Source organism: Rosa chinensis, chromosome 4 (assembly GCF_002994745.2).
Source record: "Rosa chinensis cultivar Old Blush chromosome 4, RchiOBHm-V2, whole genome shotgun sequence".
In the NCBI taxonomy this organism is placed as follows: domain Eukaryota; kingdom Viridiplantae; phylum Streptophyta; class Magnoliopsida; order Rosales; family Rosaceae; genus Rosa; species Rosa chinensis.
Window position 1 is genome coordinate 64,331,091 of NC_037091.1, and position 18,471 is coordinate 64,349,561.

Consider the following 18,471-nt stretch of genomic DNA (forward strand, 5'->3'; position numbering starts at 1 on the left):
TCTTACATTTGTTTCACCGCCTCCACCATATTCAAAATGTACAAGGGTGACGGTGAATAATACCCCCAACTTGAGAAAGATCGATATTTGTGTTGATGAACTAGGGGAATTATATTTATGGCAATGCCATCGTGCACTAAAGGCCACCATCAATACCCAAAATCTCAATCAATTCAGATTCTATGGTTCACTGGAAGCCCAAGTTTCTGTTAAAGCATGTTGGAAATCCATAATTTCAGTTTCGGAACTTTGGGATGAAGAATGGTTCTGTTCAAACTCGACAAATTTGTCTACTCTGATGGACTTCCTTGAAGGATTTGGCTGCTGCAAGAAGGTGTGGCTATGTACTCGTGATTTTAAAGCTCTCATCTTTCCAGAAACTTTTAGGAAGACCACCGGCACCCTCGCTACACCGTTGCCTAAAAGTTGCATTCTGAACGTGGCAATGCTGAATCCTCCAACAGCGCGCAGTAGAGACAACTGGGACTTGAAGGACTCCATGAATTGGATTGCACGTTCTGCACGGATTGTTAGAGATAATCCCCGATGGCTCGTTACGTACTTGGAAGAAGGCGGAAAGCAAGCAAACTAGGCCTAGACAAGATGGATCATGCATGAGAATGATGTTGGTGTACATTTCAAGCCTCCATCATTCTTGGGTTTCTTTTCTTTTTAGTTCGTAGCTTTGGAATTTAGAGTTACATTTTCTCTTCAATAGAGCTCTTCATGCATGAAATTTCAAGTAAACAGTGAAGAACTCTATTTTCTTTTGTTTTTGTTTTTATCATGATTCTGTTCTTTCTTTTCAGCACGAAAGATGAATGAATTAGCGTATTATGATGTGATTGATGTCAACAGTTTCTCTAAACAAAGACAATACAAGATCAGAGATATAAAGTTAGTTTTGCTCCCATTTGAGATTTTTTTTTGATACAATGCTCCCAGTTGAGATATTGATCAATATAGCTTGTACTTTTTTAACCGAGACAAATAGTCGGCATATAATATTGCCCAATGTTCACAAATATACCGGCAAACAGAAATATGACCGGGAAAGTCAGAATAAATGCCATCAAGAAAACCTGGAACCCAGTAGTCCAGTACTTAAAATATCCGAATTGATACTCCACTGATACATGATTTACTAAGAAAAGAGCTAATACAATATGGATGCAGCTCTTGTAAATTGACACTAGCAGATTTCTGCTTCATCTCGGCTTCAAGTTTCTTAGTAGATAGTGGTACAGCAGCTTGTTCATGGAGCTGACTGGCATTTCCTCACTCCTCTGTGGCACCTTCGACTGTGAGACCTTCCATGAATCTGCAATGAAGTCAAACCGGCTTTAAACACCATGGCAAAGTGTTTCCTCCATGCTCTCAGATGTAAAATCTTTAACAGTAAACCCCTCAGGATGGCATAACTCTCTGTCATTGCAGATCCACTCAAATGCCTACCACAACCGTGCTTGAACCCGACTAAAAATATTTAATCAGACAAAGGGAGTTTTCTCATGCATCTGGAATGAGACAAGTTAATCACCTATTTTTTAAAATTATATATCATTGTACAGGATATGGTTACAAATAGTCGACAATAATTGAATCAACAGTCCCTTCCCCTCCACCCGGGGCAAGCTCCTTCCCATGTGTTCTCCTACTCTATAAAAAGTTTTAAAGGAAATTGCCAACAGTTAAAAATCACCCACATACCTGTGTTATTGCATCCCTCGAGTAGTAAGCCTCGGGAAAAGCCTTGAAGGCCCTGTCACAGAACAAGGCACATAGAACTGGAGGTCCTTGCTCCACACCAATGCGAGGACCGCAGATGGAACATTCCAATAGTTCCATAATTGCACGAACTCTGAGCCAGCTTCCACTTTTGAAGACAACTTTCTAATGGATAGCAATGCAGGGTGTGCCTGCGGTACATGACAGACAGTTTCTTTATGGAACACCCTGCAAAGTCCTTAGTTCTTGTGGAGCCTTACATGCTATCACAAATCAAATGCTCTCCATCTCCTTTACCTCCTGTGACTACAAGCCCTCTCTTTCTCATTTCATTGTGCAAACCTAAAATGGCAACGTCATTACCCTCATCACAATACCCCCTTATCAAATACCAAAGACGTGACAGTCAGGAGTAATTCCTCTTTTCAACATATCATCGAAAACCTGTTGTGCTTCAGCCATGAGTCCCTTGCTTGTTAAACCAAAAATAAGTGAGCTATAAGTTAACAGATCAGGTCTGATGCCCTCTTTAACCATTTTATTCTTGAGTCTAAAAGCCTCGACCAGATTACCCTGTCTGCATAGCCCAGCAATCCAAGAAGTGTATACATATTTGTCTGGAATAAACCCCATCTCGGACATCTCACTGAAGATCGTCTCAACTCCACTAAAGTTTGCTTCCTTACACATCCCATCAGTGAGCACAGTATATGAAATTCAATAGCCCTTTTCTTGCAAAAGTAGCCTCTTGCCTCGTCCAAATGCCCATATGCTTGCATAAGCTATCCATCAAAGCTGAAGCACCACAGCATCTGGTTCAAACCCCTTGGCTAACAATTCTCTGTAGAAACCCGAAGCTGCTTTTAAATTCCCAGCTTTGAAACATGCATCCATAATGGTCATCAACAACATCTTATCTGAAGAAAAACCACACATGGCCAAATCTGTAATGACCCGCATTGCTTTATTTAACTGACCATTCTTACAGAGGCCTGAGATCACCACTCCGTATGCAGCCACAACAAGACTAACCCCTCCATCCCGCATTTTACTCATACTTCTTGGAATCATCTACATTTCCTTTCTTGAATTGCCCATCTGTCATTGAAGTATGAACAGATTATTCCGCTGAACCCCATCATAGAAATTATGTAAAAGATTTTAACTACGTTGACTTAAGACAAAAGTTGTGGTGAAGTCGGCGGTTGTTTTAAGTAATCAAGAACAGTTGATGCAGATAGAATTTACATATTAAAAGCTAACCTGGATTTGAATACAACTTGCTTAAATCTTATGCAAAATTTTACTTACCTCCGTTTCAGCTATTGATTTCCGTACAAGTTCTTTCAAAACAAAGTGCATCTGTGCGATAGCAATGGATTCAAATCAGATAACAGAGTAAGAATATTTACTACAGTATCCACTTAGAGAAAAAATTATAGTAACGAAAATAAACCAAAAGAACAGAAATCAAAATTATAAGTATAACAGAAATCTACCTAGTCCAACACAGAACTCAATATAAATATGAGCAAGTACAAGGGTACTGATTCTCTGTCAAGGGTTTTTTAATTCCACGTCTGCAGCTTGCAAATAGCTGTTAACTTTTAGTCTCACAGACCTTATGTACTTTAGGGAGCCTTAATGAAACTAAGAGGCTAGGTATTGCGAAACCCCATCCATAAGTAATAAATTTGCAGTCCTAGCCTACAGTACTGAAAGAAGTTTCTAAAATTTAGACCAAGAGCGAAGTCCTCAGATAATCGCAAACTGAACTTTATATGCGAGCTTAAGATGGATTATTTTGCGAAATACTGGACAGGTAAGTTTAAGAACATAATACACAATTTTATTTATGCAGTTCATTTTTTATCTGATGCAATGAATCAAGAGTACAGGTTTTGCAATGAAAGACACTATTAATGCTGATCAATTTAAAGAAATAAAAAGTGCCACATAAAATGTTGACTTAAATGGTCAATAAATGCAGTAAAGAGGTCATGAAATTTACCCTCCAACCAGGTGTTCCTTGAATACACCTTCAAATGCACGACATAGTTCTAAAATAGTGTACAATTGGACCTGTACATAAAGTAACACGTGTAATCTGTATGTTGCATGAACAAGAAAACTATCTTTACAAGGTCAACATCTGTTACCCCTGAATCTATGCCAATTGGCCTGCCAATGCGATCCGGCTCTACATTTAATTCACTAATGGTCTTATTAATCAAAGCAATGATCCTTGGTATGCGCTGCCTGATGAGAGACTTCAAATGCTGTTAAGAATAAGGATGAAATGGAGCAGTGAGATTTCCATATGATCATTATACATATACAAGGTCAATAGAGGACATGACAAACGAGGACCTTGGACAAAAGTTTGGCAAGATACTCTGACCCCATTCTATGTGCCAAGGGTCCCTAATTAGGACTAGTTTTCAAGTATTCTTGCTCCTTTCTATAAGCAGCCATCATGGGTGTTGCAGTCTATATGGCCTTCCTTCTATAAAATTAAACATTCAAATATTTAGCCATTAGTTTATAGTTATGGCCACCGCCAGACGGAAACCTATTATAGTTATAAACATATATCAGAGATGCAATACTTGTACTTATATATACATGATGTAACAAAAAGCTAACAACCCTTACAGATTTTATTTATTGTCTCATCAGTTAATGAAGTTTCTATAATTGGATCCTTACATTGAAAGCGTTGGTTCCCTTGTCCATTAGATCAAGTTTTGTTATCACTCCAAATGTTCTGCCTAAAAATGCCAACCATACAGTATAAAGTAAGTGTTTTGGCTTGTACCTCATAAAAAAAAAGTGTTTTGGCTTGTAAAAGAAGCAATCCTTTTGATAAACAATCACAAGGACATGAAAGTGCCGTAGCCTCTGCCGGTATCTTGTACCTGATGGATCGACCTCTCTTGCAAGTTCAATGGCATCTGAAGTGGCAATATCTTGATTAGCAGGAGATATAGCCAATATAATGCAGTTAGGCTACAAATCAAAGAAGTTCATCAGATCGAGTGCTACTAGTAATACTAAGAAATCCATATTATATTGATCATGGGAAGACGTGAAAATAAAGATATGTTTACTATCAGAGCTTCATGTCAAACATCTCATAGTATATGCAAGTTCATTAGTTGAATGTGAGCTTTAGCCTTTTAGGATGTGTATGTGTACTTTTTGAAAATGTGGTAAGCCACAATGGAGTTTTCTGATTGCATTGAAAAACAAGCCTCCTCACCTTCTCAATATAAGAACTGATCATATTCTAAATATCCTTAACAATGGAGGAAGATTTATGCAAAAAAGAAATATCTTTACTAAAATTGGGTTAGTTGTTTTTCTTTGGTGGTGGTGGTGGTTTTTTTGTTTTTTTTTTTTTTTTGGGGGGAGGGGGGGGGGGAATGGGGAGGGAGAGAGAGATTACCTACAGAAAACTTGGTCAATCCAGGAAGATCTATGGAGATATATTTACAACTGCAAGGTACGCCTAGAAATAAGGGAAAACCCAAAAACAATAAGCCAATGGAAAGAATATTATTCTTTTAAATAAGTATATGTGATGATTTAAGTAAATGATTTCGTCCATTATGTTATCACAGGAGATGAAATACAGACCATTTGGAGATATATGCTGAGATGAATTGGGATGTTTCAAGATGTGTTTTGCTTACCCAATTATGCGATCAGTCTCATCTGAGATCTCCTTGTGTACAGAAGCTGCCTAAGCAAACAGGAACTCTCAGTGGTCAGAACAATGTAAATAATAACACCATTAGGCCATTCTTGTAAGCAGTAATTTGTAAAGCCCTGCCACTCTCAGGACAGAACTCCCCCTCATAACAATGTAATTACTTACAATGTAAGAGAATTCCAAATGTCAAACTGAAACTTACCCCAAGTTATGATAGACTATCTCTGATTTACCCGAAGTTCAGTGAAAGACAAATCAAAATGTAATAATAAGAAGAATGAAAGTTAAAATAAAATAACTTTTATTTGAATTTCAAAGGTAATTTGATGCACTTCTCATAAGCAAGTGCTTGTAGAACTGTATTGGTGTCCCTAGAAAGCTCACACAATTCACACATTCCAAGAGAAAATGCACCCTATTATTGAAAGTCAACATACCACAATCAGTAAACTTCTTCCTAGGCGCATGAAGAAACTCTGCATATTCAGATCGCCCATCCACTACCCGATGAAGCTGCAACACTAATGGTCTCCTCACCACAATACCTTTCGACCAAACAAACATAACAAAAGAAACTCAGCAACACGAAACTACTACAAACCGCATAACAAACAGTAACTCGCATTTGCAAAATTCATTACTAAATAGTAAATAATACGAAACAATCAGCACCAGTCATGGATGAAACTTGGCTTGAAGTGTTTTAGCAAGCACAGCATCTATATAAGCAATTAACACATACTACATTACACATCTTACACCCTACGTACTTGCATTCCCAATTAACCATAACACACCAAACAGAAATGTAGAAATTGAAGAAGGCGAGAATTACCAGATCCACAAGGCAAGAAACCTCTCCCCACCATGCTTTCCCAAACCGAAGACTTCCTGAAACTCTATCATACACAATAAGTTGATATAAGAAGCAGTGCGAGACTTATGTCCAAACAATGGAATAGAAAAAGTGACAGAAATTAAGTGGGAGTGGAAAACCTGGCCTCCAACGATGGTAACGGAAGGGAGAGCTTCCCAGAGCGACATGCCCTCGCTGCCATGATCACCGAAAGTGGTGCAGGCTAGCTGGATTGGGTTAACGAGGCCGATCAAGCTCTCCAATCTGGCCAAATACCATAAAATGATAATCCTTGGCCAAAAACTACAAAGGTTACGCTTTTAATCCTTTTGTGGTGATGCACATAAAAGAAACATCCACTCCTCTGTCTGATGGAGATAAACTGTAGGGTGGCAAAAACAAAGGTATTTGCCTTTGTGCCTCAAAGGCCATCCATTTAGATCGACCACAATGGTGTTATGCAGTCTAATTCAGTTACTAAGCACCTTGTCAAGTTTAAGACTAGAACACAATGCATTTCACTAAGTTCAATAAGCTCAGGAGATAAAACCATAAAGAAAACAAGATTCCCAGCATAACACGATGAAACGATGCACATAGATAGATAAATATACATTTATTCATTAGAATACGTAAAATCCAGGGATTCCCATTACAAGTTCAAGTACCAAGTAGTTAGCAAGCCACTAGAAGTTACTTTTATTCCTCAAAATCCATGTTTTAAGCCTCAAAGTAAAGAAAATCCTAATCTCTAATCATGACTGTAAAAGCATTTAGAGCGGGCGGCATACGGACAAAGGCTTCCAAACTTGCACTTTGAGGAGTACTCGGGTGGCATGCGAATCTCGCCATCACTATGCGCATAGTTACACCGGTCTCCCTTCGAGCAAGAACTTTTATACCGTCTTGTAGAGTGGTGAAGGACGCTTTGGACGTTGATGCTGCTGGTTAGAGGCAGTTGAAGAAGAAGGGACGCGTGATACTGCCGAGTATGATTCCCCGTTACCGATCTGTTAGGAATCCCGCTTAATAATTCTCAGAAAAAAACTTGAAATTTGTGTAAATCTTTACCTCTGCGTATTTGTTTCCGTGATGCTCCCACCAAGGATATGCAGGTGCACTGCCTTCTTGCTCAGTCGATCCTTCTTCCTCAGGCGTCAGCTGTAAAGCAAAGAAACGTTTGGGCTTTTTGTGATAGGCTTTTTCGTTGGACCCTTTGTACCTTCCGGGTCTTGTTGCAAATCGAGGCCTAGAAGCTTAAAGGGCCGAACAAAAATGCTTGCACTTGTGTAAGACATGTAAATTGTAATCCTTAAGTTTATTGTACCTTTGTTTAATATTAATCCTCATGTGTTTTTACGGCGTTGACTAACCTTTTTTGGGTTTCAATTGTCTTGACGGTCAACAAACAGACGTTAGTACCACGTAGACCACAAAATGAGCATAATGGCTCCCATTGGATATTGGGTATTATTTTAAAGGCGGTTGTTATCCATGCGCGTCCGTGTATGTACACTTACAGTGTATAGAATCCTCTCCCGGAACCGTGTGATGAAGAGGGTTTGGCAGATGACAGCGGAGGTTTGTGAGACACAAAAGGCATGGCGTTATGCAGGAAAAGCATTCACTGGCTCTGACACAAGCCGTTGGGAGTAAAATGAAAAAAAAAGGAAATGCAGATAAATTTGGTGCCAGCCGAGTGTATTGTAATGAGGGGTTTAGGCTTCATGTCCCCCTCCCCTTATGTATTCATCTGTTTCATTAATAAAGACCTAAGGGCAGCCGTACAGCCCTTATTTAAAAAAAAAAAAATTGGTGTCAGCCGAGCGTCTACAATTTGAGTTGTTTATTTAATTTTTTTTTTTAAAAAAACCTATCACGTCCCAACCCAATAAGGGCACGTTTACTTACTTGGAAGGAAAGGGAATGATTACGGGGTAAAAACATTTCTACGTTTACTAATACATAAAGCAATCGAAATGATTCCAGGTAAAAGAATTCATGCGTTTACTAACACATTAAGGAATCAGAATGGATGTAGGTCTCACCTCCTTATCAGGAATCGATTCCTGAATACTCAGGAATTCGATTACGAAGGGAGGAGATGGGTTTAGGAATCATTCCTCCAAAATCAATACCGATTCCTTTTTTCTCCCATTCTACTTGTCTCCGATTCATGATTATTTTCCATTCTAAGTCTAAACAGACTAAACAGACGCCCTCGTTCCCTTTGAATGGATAGAAGTCAGAAACACAAGATTCACCAAAAGATGTCGGTCGCGGACGAGTCTCCCGTGAAACGTGGTAAAGTCACCGTCTATGTTTTCCGATCTTAATTTTTAACTGTGATATTCAACCCCTTGTTTGCAGCTCTAGTATTGTATCACAATCCGATCTTTTCCGATCTTGATCATTAACTCTGATATTCAATCCCTTGTTTGCAGATCTAGTATTGTATCACAATCCCTATACCGGCGTCGAAATTTACTCCATGCTTGAGGTCCACCCGGATAACAAGAATAAGCGACGTTTGGAGTTTGAGCTCCCTCCCCATAGGTATCACAATCCCTATATATATATAATTCGATTTCAAAACTGGGGAATTTGAGTTTTTCATTTGGGTATCCTTGTAAGATTTTTATTGTTTTGTGAGCACTCTCAGTGCTTTCAATTTTGTACTGTACTGTATGTGAGCTGCATGTACGGGTCTACCAAGAATGAATCATTGATTTTTGTAGGTCAATTAAGAAGCTCCACCGAATTGCCTGCAACGCTAGTTGCTCATCTGTATCAGAATGGGCAAGTCTTCCGAAGGACATTCTCCTTTTGATGTTGCACAAGTTGTTCGAACCCATTGACCATGTTCGCCTGGCTGCTGTTTGCAGCCATTGGCATAAAGTCTCCAAAGAGCATAATCATACAACTCAGCGCTGGTGCAACCTACTTCCAATGCTCATGATCCCCCCTCCCGGCCCCCTAGCCCAATGAAGCAAATGGTTTATAGCCTTTCGGAAGGAGAAACCTATACAAACGTCCAATTACCGGTGCCTTATGATAGGAGGTGCTGTGGCTCCAGCCATGGTTGGTTGGCCACAGCACACGAGAATTTCGCCATAACTCTTTTGAATCCTTTCAGAAAAGCAGCGGCCATTCATTTGCCTCCCTTGACAACCCCACATAATCTCCGAGACTACCAATTTGGGTTACAGAAGTTCCAGGATCAGTTGAAGAAGCGCTACGACTATTATGTCTGTAAGGTTATATTATCTGCTGACCCGTCTTTGAATCCGCATAATTATGTGGTTGTGGCAACCTACGACTATTGTTGCAGGTTGGCTTTCATTAAAGCAGGACAAAGAGATTGGACTTATGTCGAGAAAACATATATGTTTTCTGATGCTATTTTTCACAGAAATGAAATTTATGCAGTTGGACTAGGGGGAATAATTGCGTCAGTTGATGTCAATAGTAGTAATGATCCTTCGCGGCCGCCAAAAGCAATTCCACTTACACGTTTACGACCAATGGAACACCCTCTGTTCCCATACAAAGCAGATAAGGCATATCTTGTTGAATCAACCAATGGAGACTTGCTGCATGTTCGAAGGTTTTTGAAACGAAAGGAAGGTCTTGATCAAAAGCTGGGGGTTATCAATTTTGTGGTATACAAGGTGTTATTCATCGACAACGATGGGACCTTTGTGAGGCAGGATCTGATAGACAGCATTGGGGATGATGCTTTGTTCTTGGGTGATAATCATTCAATATCTGTTTCGGCTTCAAATTTTCCTAGGTGCCAACCAAATTCCATCTACTTCACAAATGACATTATGAAGGGTGGTATGGGTATCTTCAATTTAGCAGACAAGACCGCCACACAACACTACCCTCTAAATCCCAGTGAGAGGTACATCCGACCCGCTATATGGATTGTGCCACCGTTCAATGGTCTTCGCTAGCTTCTTCTCACATGTTGGAATCTTGCAGTCTTCCATTGCTACTTGCAGTTGTATGATATGAATAATTATCTTTTTTGGCCAAATAATAATTATCATTATCAGTGGCAACTTCTATATGCCCGTTCAACGTATTTTGTAGTGAGTATTGATTCTACAAAATTTCCATACCATGTTGATTGATGCTATATATGCATCTGTTTTCTGGCCACGATAGAAACTAAAGTGCAGAACCCAAAAAAAAAAAAAAAACTCCTAGAGTGGTTTAAGGCGCCGAGTCTATGCGTGTTAATCTCTAGAAAGCGTTCTTGTGCCAGAAGGAAGCCTATATTATTAGTTTTTCAATATTACTGTATTTCTTTGTTCCCGGGGACTTTGATTAATTATTGCATTTCCTCAATTCTTTACAAATTTCTTTAATTGTTGTCCTGTCGATTTCCAATACTTGTTTCTGCTGGAAAGAGTGGGAGACTGCATTTGTGGGTTATGGATTCAACATGGAGGTGTGTCTTTGAAGCCTTTTTCTCAACATTTCTGATACAACTGTAGGCTCCATTCATTAAAATGTGATATTTGTATGGGAAAACTGTTTGCCAAGCCCAAGTAAAGCGGTTGCTGGCTGCAGATTCTGTAGCAATATGCTAATATAGAAAGATCATTGATTAAGTATGCATGCTGTATTGCTTTATCTTTTGTTTTTACCATTTTCTGATGCCAGTCATATTTCAATCTGATGGTACCTGATAAGTTTAATTCATCTTTGTTCATGTTGGCCAACATTTGTTTGCTACTTTTTTGGATCTGTTCCTTTTGTTCAAGCCATATTAAGACTCTGAATTCCTCGTTTGCAGTGCACAAATGGAATATATTGCTGTGCTTGTGCCATCTGAAGATTGCATCTCCCCTGGCTTAGTGGAGTTGAAGAGAATTCGAAATTGAACTCATCTAATTGTCGGCCATAGTGGTTACGGTGAGTTCAGTTTATGGCATGTCTTTTCAAACACAAGTGGTCCTCTTTCATCGAGTAAAATATTACTACTATGCCGAACTGTATAGACTCAATTGTTGGTCCTAGCTTTGTTACTGGTTCTGTATTGTTTTTTGAACAGTAGCTCATCTGGATCAACAACAATGAACATTCAGTCATATAGCTTAGATCAAAATTTTATCACCGTTATTTTGTCTTTTAATTCATATCAGTTGAAGGTTGATAGTTTGTGAGTATATTAGACTAAGAACTTCTTTTGACCTAATTGATAGTGAAACTAGATTGTCAACATTTTTCAGAAAATGAAAATATTGGATAATAATTCTGTTTCAATTTTCATACTACTCACAGTACTGTTTTTTGTTTTTTTTTTTTTTCTTTCCAGGGATATTTTTGAACACATCTTTGTGTCAAGATTCTTTGCGCCAAGTGCTTCAATTTTTCAATTTTTTCCTTGTCAGTTTGTTTGCTTGGCAAATGAATTTCCCTGCTTCTGGCCACTTTGATGTGGAGGAACATGTCAATCAAATGATGGCTTCAACTTCGAAGAAACAATATTTGTCTGAAGCGGAAGATGTTGCTGCGTGTCTTCTTGTTTCATCTTCTGATTCTGATGCTCAACAAGATTATTAATGTGGCAATTGCCACCCAAATCCGGTCGGACGGTGGAGGCTTGCTCTAATGGTGAAAAATATGGTGAGCTTTGTAGTAAACCCTTTTCTTTGGTAGCATAGCTGAAAATTAAGCTGTTTAGTGCAAGCAAACAAGTTTTGCTTGGTTTTTCAGGTCCTTCACAGCTGTCCTTGGTTTCAAGCAAACAAGGTAGCATAGCTGATTTCCCCTTTTTGAAAATCATGTCCTTCACAGCTGTGACGTTCCATGGCTATAGTTTCTTCCCTGTACTATGGGAGTCCTCTTCCATCGAGTACTTGTCATTAACTGCATGTTCTTTTGAGATCCATGGCTATAGTTACGTTGAAAGTTCGAGTCTCAAGTGCCTGGAAGTTAAGTATTGTCATGGGCTTAAGTTTATTATTGTTCACGAAGCTATGAATCTCGAGTCTCTTACATTTGTTTCACCGCCACCACCATATTCAAAATGTACAAGGGTGACGGTGAATAATACCCCCAACTTGAGAAAGATCGATATTTGTGTTGATGAACTCGGGGAATTATATTTATGGCAATGCCATCGTGCACTAAAGGCCACCATCAATACCCAAAATCTCAATCAATTCAGATTCTATGGTTCATTGGAAGCCCAAGTTTCTGTTAAAGCATGTTGGAAATCCGTAATTTCAGTTTCGGAACTTTGGGATGAAGAATGGTTCTGTTCAAACTTGACAAATTTGTCTACTCTGATGGACTTCCTTAAAGGATTTGGCTGCTGCAAGAAGGTGTGGCTGTGTACACGTGATTTTAAAGCTCTCATCTTTCCAGAAACTTTTAGGAAGACCACCGGCACCCTCGCTACACCGTTGCCTAAAAGTTGCATTCTGAACGTGGCAATGCTGAATCCTCCAACAGCGCGCAGTAGAGACTACTGGGACTTGAAGGACTCCATGAATTGGATTGCACGTTCTGCACGGATTGTTAGAGATAATCCCCGATGGCTCGTTACGTACTTGGAAGAAGGCGGAAAGCAAGCAAACTCGGCCTAGACAAGATGGATCATGCATGACAATGATGTTGGTGTACATTTCAAGCCTCCATCATTCTTGGGTTTCTTTTCTTTTTAGTTCGTAGCTTGGGAATTTAGATAGTTACATTTTCTCTTCAATAGAGCTCTTCATGCATGAAATTTCAAGTAAACAGTGAAGAACTCTATTTTCTTTTGTTTTTGTTTTTATCATGGTTCTGTTCTTTCTTTTCAGCACGAAAGATGAATGAATTAGCATATTATGATGTGATTGATGTCAACAGTTTCTCTAAATAAAGACAATACAAGATCAGAGATATAAAGTTAGTTTTGCTCCCATTTGAGATTTTTTTTTGATACAATACTCCCAGTTGAGATATTGATCAATATAGCTTGTACTTTTTTAACCGAGACAAATAGTCGGCATATGATATTGCCCAATGTTCACAAATATACCGGCAAACAGAAATATGACCGGAACCCAGTACTTAAAATATCATCAATTGATAACTCTATCAAGTCAGAATAAATGCCATCAAGAAAACCTGGAACCCAGTACTTAAAATATCCGAATTGATACTCCACTGATACATGATTTACTGAGAGAAGAGCTAATACAATATGGATGCAGCTCTTGTAAATTGACACTAGCAGTTTTCTGCTTCATCTTGGCTTCAAGTTTCTTATTAGATAGTGGTACAGCAGCTTGTTCATGGAGCTGACTGGCATTTCCTCACTCTGTGGCACCTTCGACTGTGAGACCTTCCATGAATCTGCAATGAAGTCAAACCGGCTTTAAACGCCATGGCAAAGTGTTTCCTCCATGCTCTCAGATGTAAAATCTTTAACAGTAAACCCCTCAGGATGGCATAACTCTGTCATTGCAGATCCACTCAAATGCCTACCACAACCGTGCATGAACCTGACTAAAAATATTTAATCAGACAAAGGGAGTTTTCTCATGCATCTGGAATGAGACAAGTTAATCACCTATTTTTTAAAATTATATATCATTGTACAGGATATGGTTACAAATAGTCGACAATAATTGAATCAACAGTCCCTTCCCCTCCACCCGGGGCAAGCTCCTTCCCCTGTGTTCTCCTACTCTATAATAAGTTTTAAAGGAAATTGCCAACGGTTAAAAATCACCCACATACCTGTGTTATTGCATCCCTCGAGTAGTAAGCCTCGGGAAAAGCCTTGAAGGCCCTGTCACAGAACAAGGCACATAGAACCGGAGGTCCTTGCTCCACACCAATGCGAGGACCGCAGATGGAACATTCCAATAGTTCCAGAATTGCACGAACTCTGAGCCAGCTTCCCCTTTTGAAGACAACTTTCTAATGGATAGCAATGCAGGGTGTGCCTGCGGTACATGACAGAAAGTTTCTTTATGGAACACCCTGCAAAGTCCATAGTTCTTGTGGAGCCTTACATGCTATCACAAATCAAATGCTCTCCATCTCCTTTACCTCCTGTGACTACAAGCCCTCTCTTTCTCATTTCATTGTGCAAACCTAAAATGGCAACGTCATTACCCTCATCACAATACCCCCTTATCAAATACCAAAGACGTGACAGTCAGGAGTAATTCCTCTTTTCAACATATCATCGAAAACCTGTTGTGCTTCAGCCATGAGTCCCTTGCTTGTTAAACCAAAAATAAGTGAGCTATAAGTTAACAGATCAGGTCTGATGCCCTCTTTAACCATTTTATTCTTGAGTCTAAAAGCCTCGACCAGATTACCCTGTCTGCATAGCCCAGCAATCCAAGAAGTGTATACATATTTGTCTGGAATAAACCCCATCTCGGACATCTCACTGAAGATCGTCTCAACTCCACTAAAGTTTGCTTCCTTACACATCCCATCAATGAGCACAGTATATGAAATTCATTAGCCCTTTTCTTGCAAAAGCAGCCTCTTGCCTCGTCCAAATGCCCATATGCTTGCATAAGCTATCCATCAAAGCTGAAGCACCACAGCATCTGGTTCAAACCCCTTGGCTAACAATTCTCTGTAGAAACCCGAAGCTGCTTTTAAATTCCCAGCTTTGAAACATGCATCCATAATGGTCATCAACAACATCTTATCTGAAGAAAAACCACACATGGCCAAATCTGTAACGACCCGCATTGCTTTATTTAACTGACCATTCTTACAGAGGCCTGAGATCACCACTCCGTATGCAGCCACAACAAGACTAACCCCTCCATCCCGCATTTTACTCATACTTCTTGGAATCATCTACATTTCCTTTCTTGAATTGCCCATCTGTCATTGAAGTATAAACAGATTATTCCGCTGAACCCCATCATAGAAATTATGTAAAAGATTTTAACTACGTTGACTTAAGACAAAAGTTGTGGTGAAGTCGGCGGTTGTTTTAAGTAATCAAGAACAGTTGATGCAGATAGAATTTACATATTAAAAGCTAACCTGGATTTGAATACAACTTGCTTAAATCTTATGCAAAATTTTACTTACCTCCGTTTCAGCTATTGATTTCCGTACAAGTTCTTTCAAAACAAAGTGCATCTGTGCGATAGCAATGGAGTCAAATCAGATAACAGAGTAAGAATATTTACTACAGTATCCACTTAGAGAAACAATTATAGTAACGAAAATAAACCAAAAGAACAGAAATCAAAATTATAAGTATAACAGAAATCTACCTAGTCTGACACAGAACTCAATATAAATATGAGCAAGTACAAGGGTACTGATTCTCTGTCAAGGGTTTTTTAATTCCACGACTGCAGCTTGCAAATAGCTGTTAACTTTTGGTCTCACAGACCTTATGTACTTTAGGGAGCCTTAATGAAACTAAGAGGCTAGGTATTGCGAAACCCCATCCATAAGTAATAAATTTGCAGTCCTAGCCTACAGTACTGAAAGAAGTTTCTAAAATTTAGACCAAGAGCGAAGTCCTCAGATAATCGCAAACTGAACTTTATATGCGAGCTTAAGATGGATTATTTTGCGAAATACTGGACAGGTATGTTTAAGAACATAATACACAATTTTATTTATGCAGTTCATTTTTTATCTGATGCAATGAATCAAGAGTACAGGTTTTGCGATGAAAGACACTATTAATGCTGATCAATTTAAAGAAATAAAAAGTGCCACATAAAATGTTGACTTAAATGGTCAATAAATGCTGTAAAGAGGTCATGAAATTTACCCTCCAACCAGGTGTTCCTTGAATACACCTTCAAATGCACGACATAGCTCTAAAATAGCGTACAATTGGACCTGTACATAAAGTAACACGTGTAATCTGTATGTTGCATGAACAAGAAAACTATCTTTACAAGGTCAACATCTGTTACCCCTGAATCTATGCCAATTGGCCTGCCAATGCGATCCGGCTCTACATTTAATTCACTAATGGTCTTATTAATCAAAGCAATGATCCTTGGTATGTGCTGCCTGATGGGAGACTTCAAATGCCGTTAAGAATAAGGATGAAATGGAGCAGTGAGATTTCCATATGATCATTATACATATACAAGGTCAATAGAGGACATGACAAACGAGGACCTTGGACAAAAGTTTGGCAAGATACTCTGACCCCATTCTATGTGCCAAGGGTCCCTAATTAGGACTAGTTTTCAAGTATTCTTGCTCCTTCCTATAAGCAGCCATCATGGGTGGTGCAGTCTGTATGGCCTTCCTTCTATAAAATTAAACATTCAAATATTTAGCCATTAGATTATAGTTATGGCCACCGCCAGACGGAAACCTATTATAGTTATAAACATATATCAGAGATGCAATATTTGTACTTATATATGCATGATGTAACAAAAAGCTAACAACCCTTACAGATTTTATTTATTGTCTCATCAGTTAATGAAGTTTCTATAATTGGATCCTTACATTGAAAGCGTTGGTTCCCTTGTCCATTAGATCAAGTTTTGTTATCACTCCAAATGTTCTGCCTAAAAATGCCAACCATACAGTATAAAGTAAGTGTTTTGGCTTGTACCTCATCAAAAAAAGTGTTTTGGCTTGTAAAAGAAGTAATCCTTTTGATAAACAATCACAAGGACATGAACTTTTTTGGCTTGTAAAAGAAGCAATCCTTTTGATAAACAATCACAAGGACATGAAAGTGCCGTAGCCTCTCCCGGTATCTTGTACCTGATGGATCGACCTCTCTTGCAAGTTCAATGGCATCTGAAGTGGCAATATCTTGATTAGCAGGAGATATAGCCAATATAATGCAGTTAGGCTACAAATCAAAGAAGTTCATCAGATTGAGTGCTACTAGTAATACTAAGAAATCCATATTATATTGATCATGGGAAGACGTGAAAATAAAGATATGTTTACTATCAGAGCTTCATGTCAAACATCTCATAGTATATGCAAGTTCATTAGTTGAATGTTAGCTTTAGCCTTTAGGATGTGTATGTGTACTTTTTGAAAATGTGGTAAGCCACATGGGAGTTTTTCTGATTGCATTGAAAAACAAGCCTCCTCACCTTCTCAACATAAGAACTGATCATATTCTAAATATCCTTAAGAAAGCAGGGAGATTTATGCAAAAAAGAAATCTCTTTACTAAAATTGGGTTGGTTGTTTTTCTTTGGTGGTGGTGGTGGTTTTTTTTTTTTTGGGGGCGGGGGGGGAAGGGGGAGAGAGAGAGAGATTACCTACAAAAAACTTGGTCAATCCAGGAAGATCTATGAGAGTCAAGTTTACAACTGCAAGGTACGCCTAGAAATGAGGGAAAACCCAAAAACAATAAGTCAATGGGAAAGAATATTATTCTTTTAAATAAGTATATGTGATGATTTAAGTAAATGATTTCGTCCATTATGTTATCACAGGAGATGAAATACAGACCATTTGGAGATATATGCTGAGATGAATTGGGATGTTTCAAGATGTGTTTTGCTTATCCAATTATGCGATCAGTCTCATCTGAGATCTCCTTGTGTACAGAAGCTGCATAAGCAAACAGGAACTCTCAGTGGTCAGAACAATGTAAATAATAACACCATTAGGCCATTCTTGTAAGCAGTAATTTGTAAAGCCCTGCCACTCTCAGGACAGAACTCCCCCTCATAACAATGTAATTACTTACACTGACAGTATAAGAGAATTCCCAATGTCAAACTGAAAGTTACCCAAGTTATGATAGACTATCTCTGATTTACCCGAAATTCAGCGAAAGACAAATCAAAATGTAATAATAAGAAGAATGAAAGTTAAAATAAAATAACTTTTATTTGAATTTCAAAGGTAATTTGATGCACTCCTCATAACAAGTGCTTGTAGAACTGTATTGGTGTCCCTATAAAGCTCACACAATTCACACATTCCAAGAGAAAATGCACCTATTATTGAAAGTCAACATACCAAAATCAGTAAACTTCTTCCTAGGCGCATGAAGAAACTCTGCATATTCAGATCGCCTATCCACTATCCGATGAAGCTGCAACACTAATGGTCTCCTCACCACAATACCTTTCAACCAAAGAAACATAATGTAAGAAACTTAGCAACACGACTACTATGATCCACATACTGAATAGTACTCGCACTTGCAAAATTCATTACTAAATACAAAACA

At 38.7% G+C, this 18,471-nt stretch overlaps 3 protein-coding genes across 24 annotated transcripts; 1 reads left to right on the forward strand and 2 right to left on the reverse strand.

Moving 5' to 3' along the window:
* Nucleotides 1-924: 924 nt before the first annotated feature.
* LOC112199920 (dynamin-related protein 1C) lies at nt 925-7,535 on the reverse strand. 19 transcript variants are annotated; one of them, XR_005809231.1, is made up of 12 exons: nt 7,371-7,532; nt 6,440-7,281; nt 6,279-6,342; nt 5,881-5,988; nt 5,424-5,469; nt 5,177-5,239; nt 4,647-4,737; nt 4,438-4,499; nt 4,099-4,234; nt 3,740-4,007; nt 3,040-3,090; nt 926-2,826 (listed from the first exon to the last, which is right to left on the reverse strand). XR_005809231.1 is itself a non-coding variant. In XM_040517648.1 (7 exons), the coding sequence occupies exons 2-7, from the start codon at nt 6,499-6,501 to the stop codon at nt 4,190-4,192; spliced, it is 408 nt and encodes a 135-aa protein (XP_040373582.1). In that variant the 5' UTR covers nt 6,502-7,281; nt 7,371-7,531; the 3' UTR covers nt 4,016-4,189. The 19 variants fall into 19 exon arrangements, 2 of the variants coding, with proteins under 2 accessions (XP_040373582.1, XP_040373583.1); XR_005809219.1 differs by having other exon boundaries at nt 5,424-5,473; nt 7,371-7,531; XR_005809220.1 differs by having other exon boundaries at nt 927-2,826; nt 4,647-4,682; nt 5,424-5,473; nt 7,371-7,531.
* A 931-nt stretch (nt 7,536-8,466) lies between these two features.
* Nucleotides 8,467-13,209, forward strand: LOC112199918 (putative F-box protein At5g55150). Of its 4 annotated transcripts, none has more exons than XM_040517647.1 (6): nt 8,467-8,603; nt 8,744-8,855; nt 9,038-10,758; nt 11,107-11,225; nt 11,629-11,939; nt 12,030-13,209. In XM_040517647.1, exons 5-6 carry the CDS (start codon nt 11,876-11,878, stop codon nt 12,902-12,904), a joined length of 939 nt encoding a protein of 312 aa, XP_040373581.1. In that variant the 5' UTR covers nt 8,467-8,603; nt 8,744-8,855; nt 9,038-10,758; nt 11,107-11,225; nt 11,629-11,875; the 3' UTR covers nt 12,905-13,209. The 4 variants fall into 4 exon arrangements, 2 of the variants coding, with proteins under 2 accessions (XP_040373581.1, XP_040373580.1); XR_005809215.1 differs by having other exon boundaries at nt 8,468-8,603; nt 9,038-10,206; XR_005809216.1 differs by having other exon boundaries at nt 8,468-8,603; nt 9,038-10,206; nt 12,111-13,209.
* A 158-nt stretch (nt 13,210-13,367) lies between these two features.
* On the reverse strand, nt 13,368-17,759 carry LOC121052482 (dynamin-related protein 1E-like). Its single transcript, XM_040517650.1, has 8 exons — nt 17,742-17,759; nt 17,553-17,612; nt 17,034-17,124; nt 16,770-16,831; nt 16,072-16,142; nt 15,372-15,422; nt 14,043-15,158; nt 13,368-13,804 (listed from the first exon to the last, which is right to left on the reverse strand). The coding sequence occupies exons 1-6, from the start codon at nt 17,742-17,744 to the stop codon at nt 15,407-15,409; spliced, it is 303 nt and encodes a 100-aa protein (XP_040373584.1). The 5' UTR covers nt 17,745-17,759; the 3' UTR covers nt 13,368-13,804; nt 14,043-15,158; nt 15,372-15,406.
* Between the last annotated feature and the right edge of the window lie 712 nt (nt 17,760-18,471).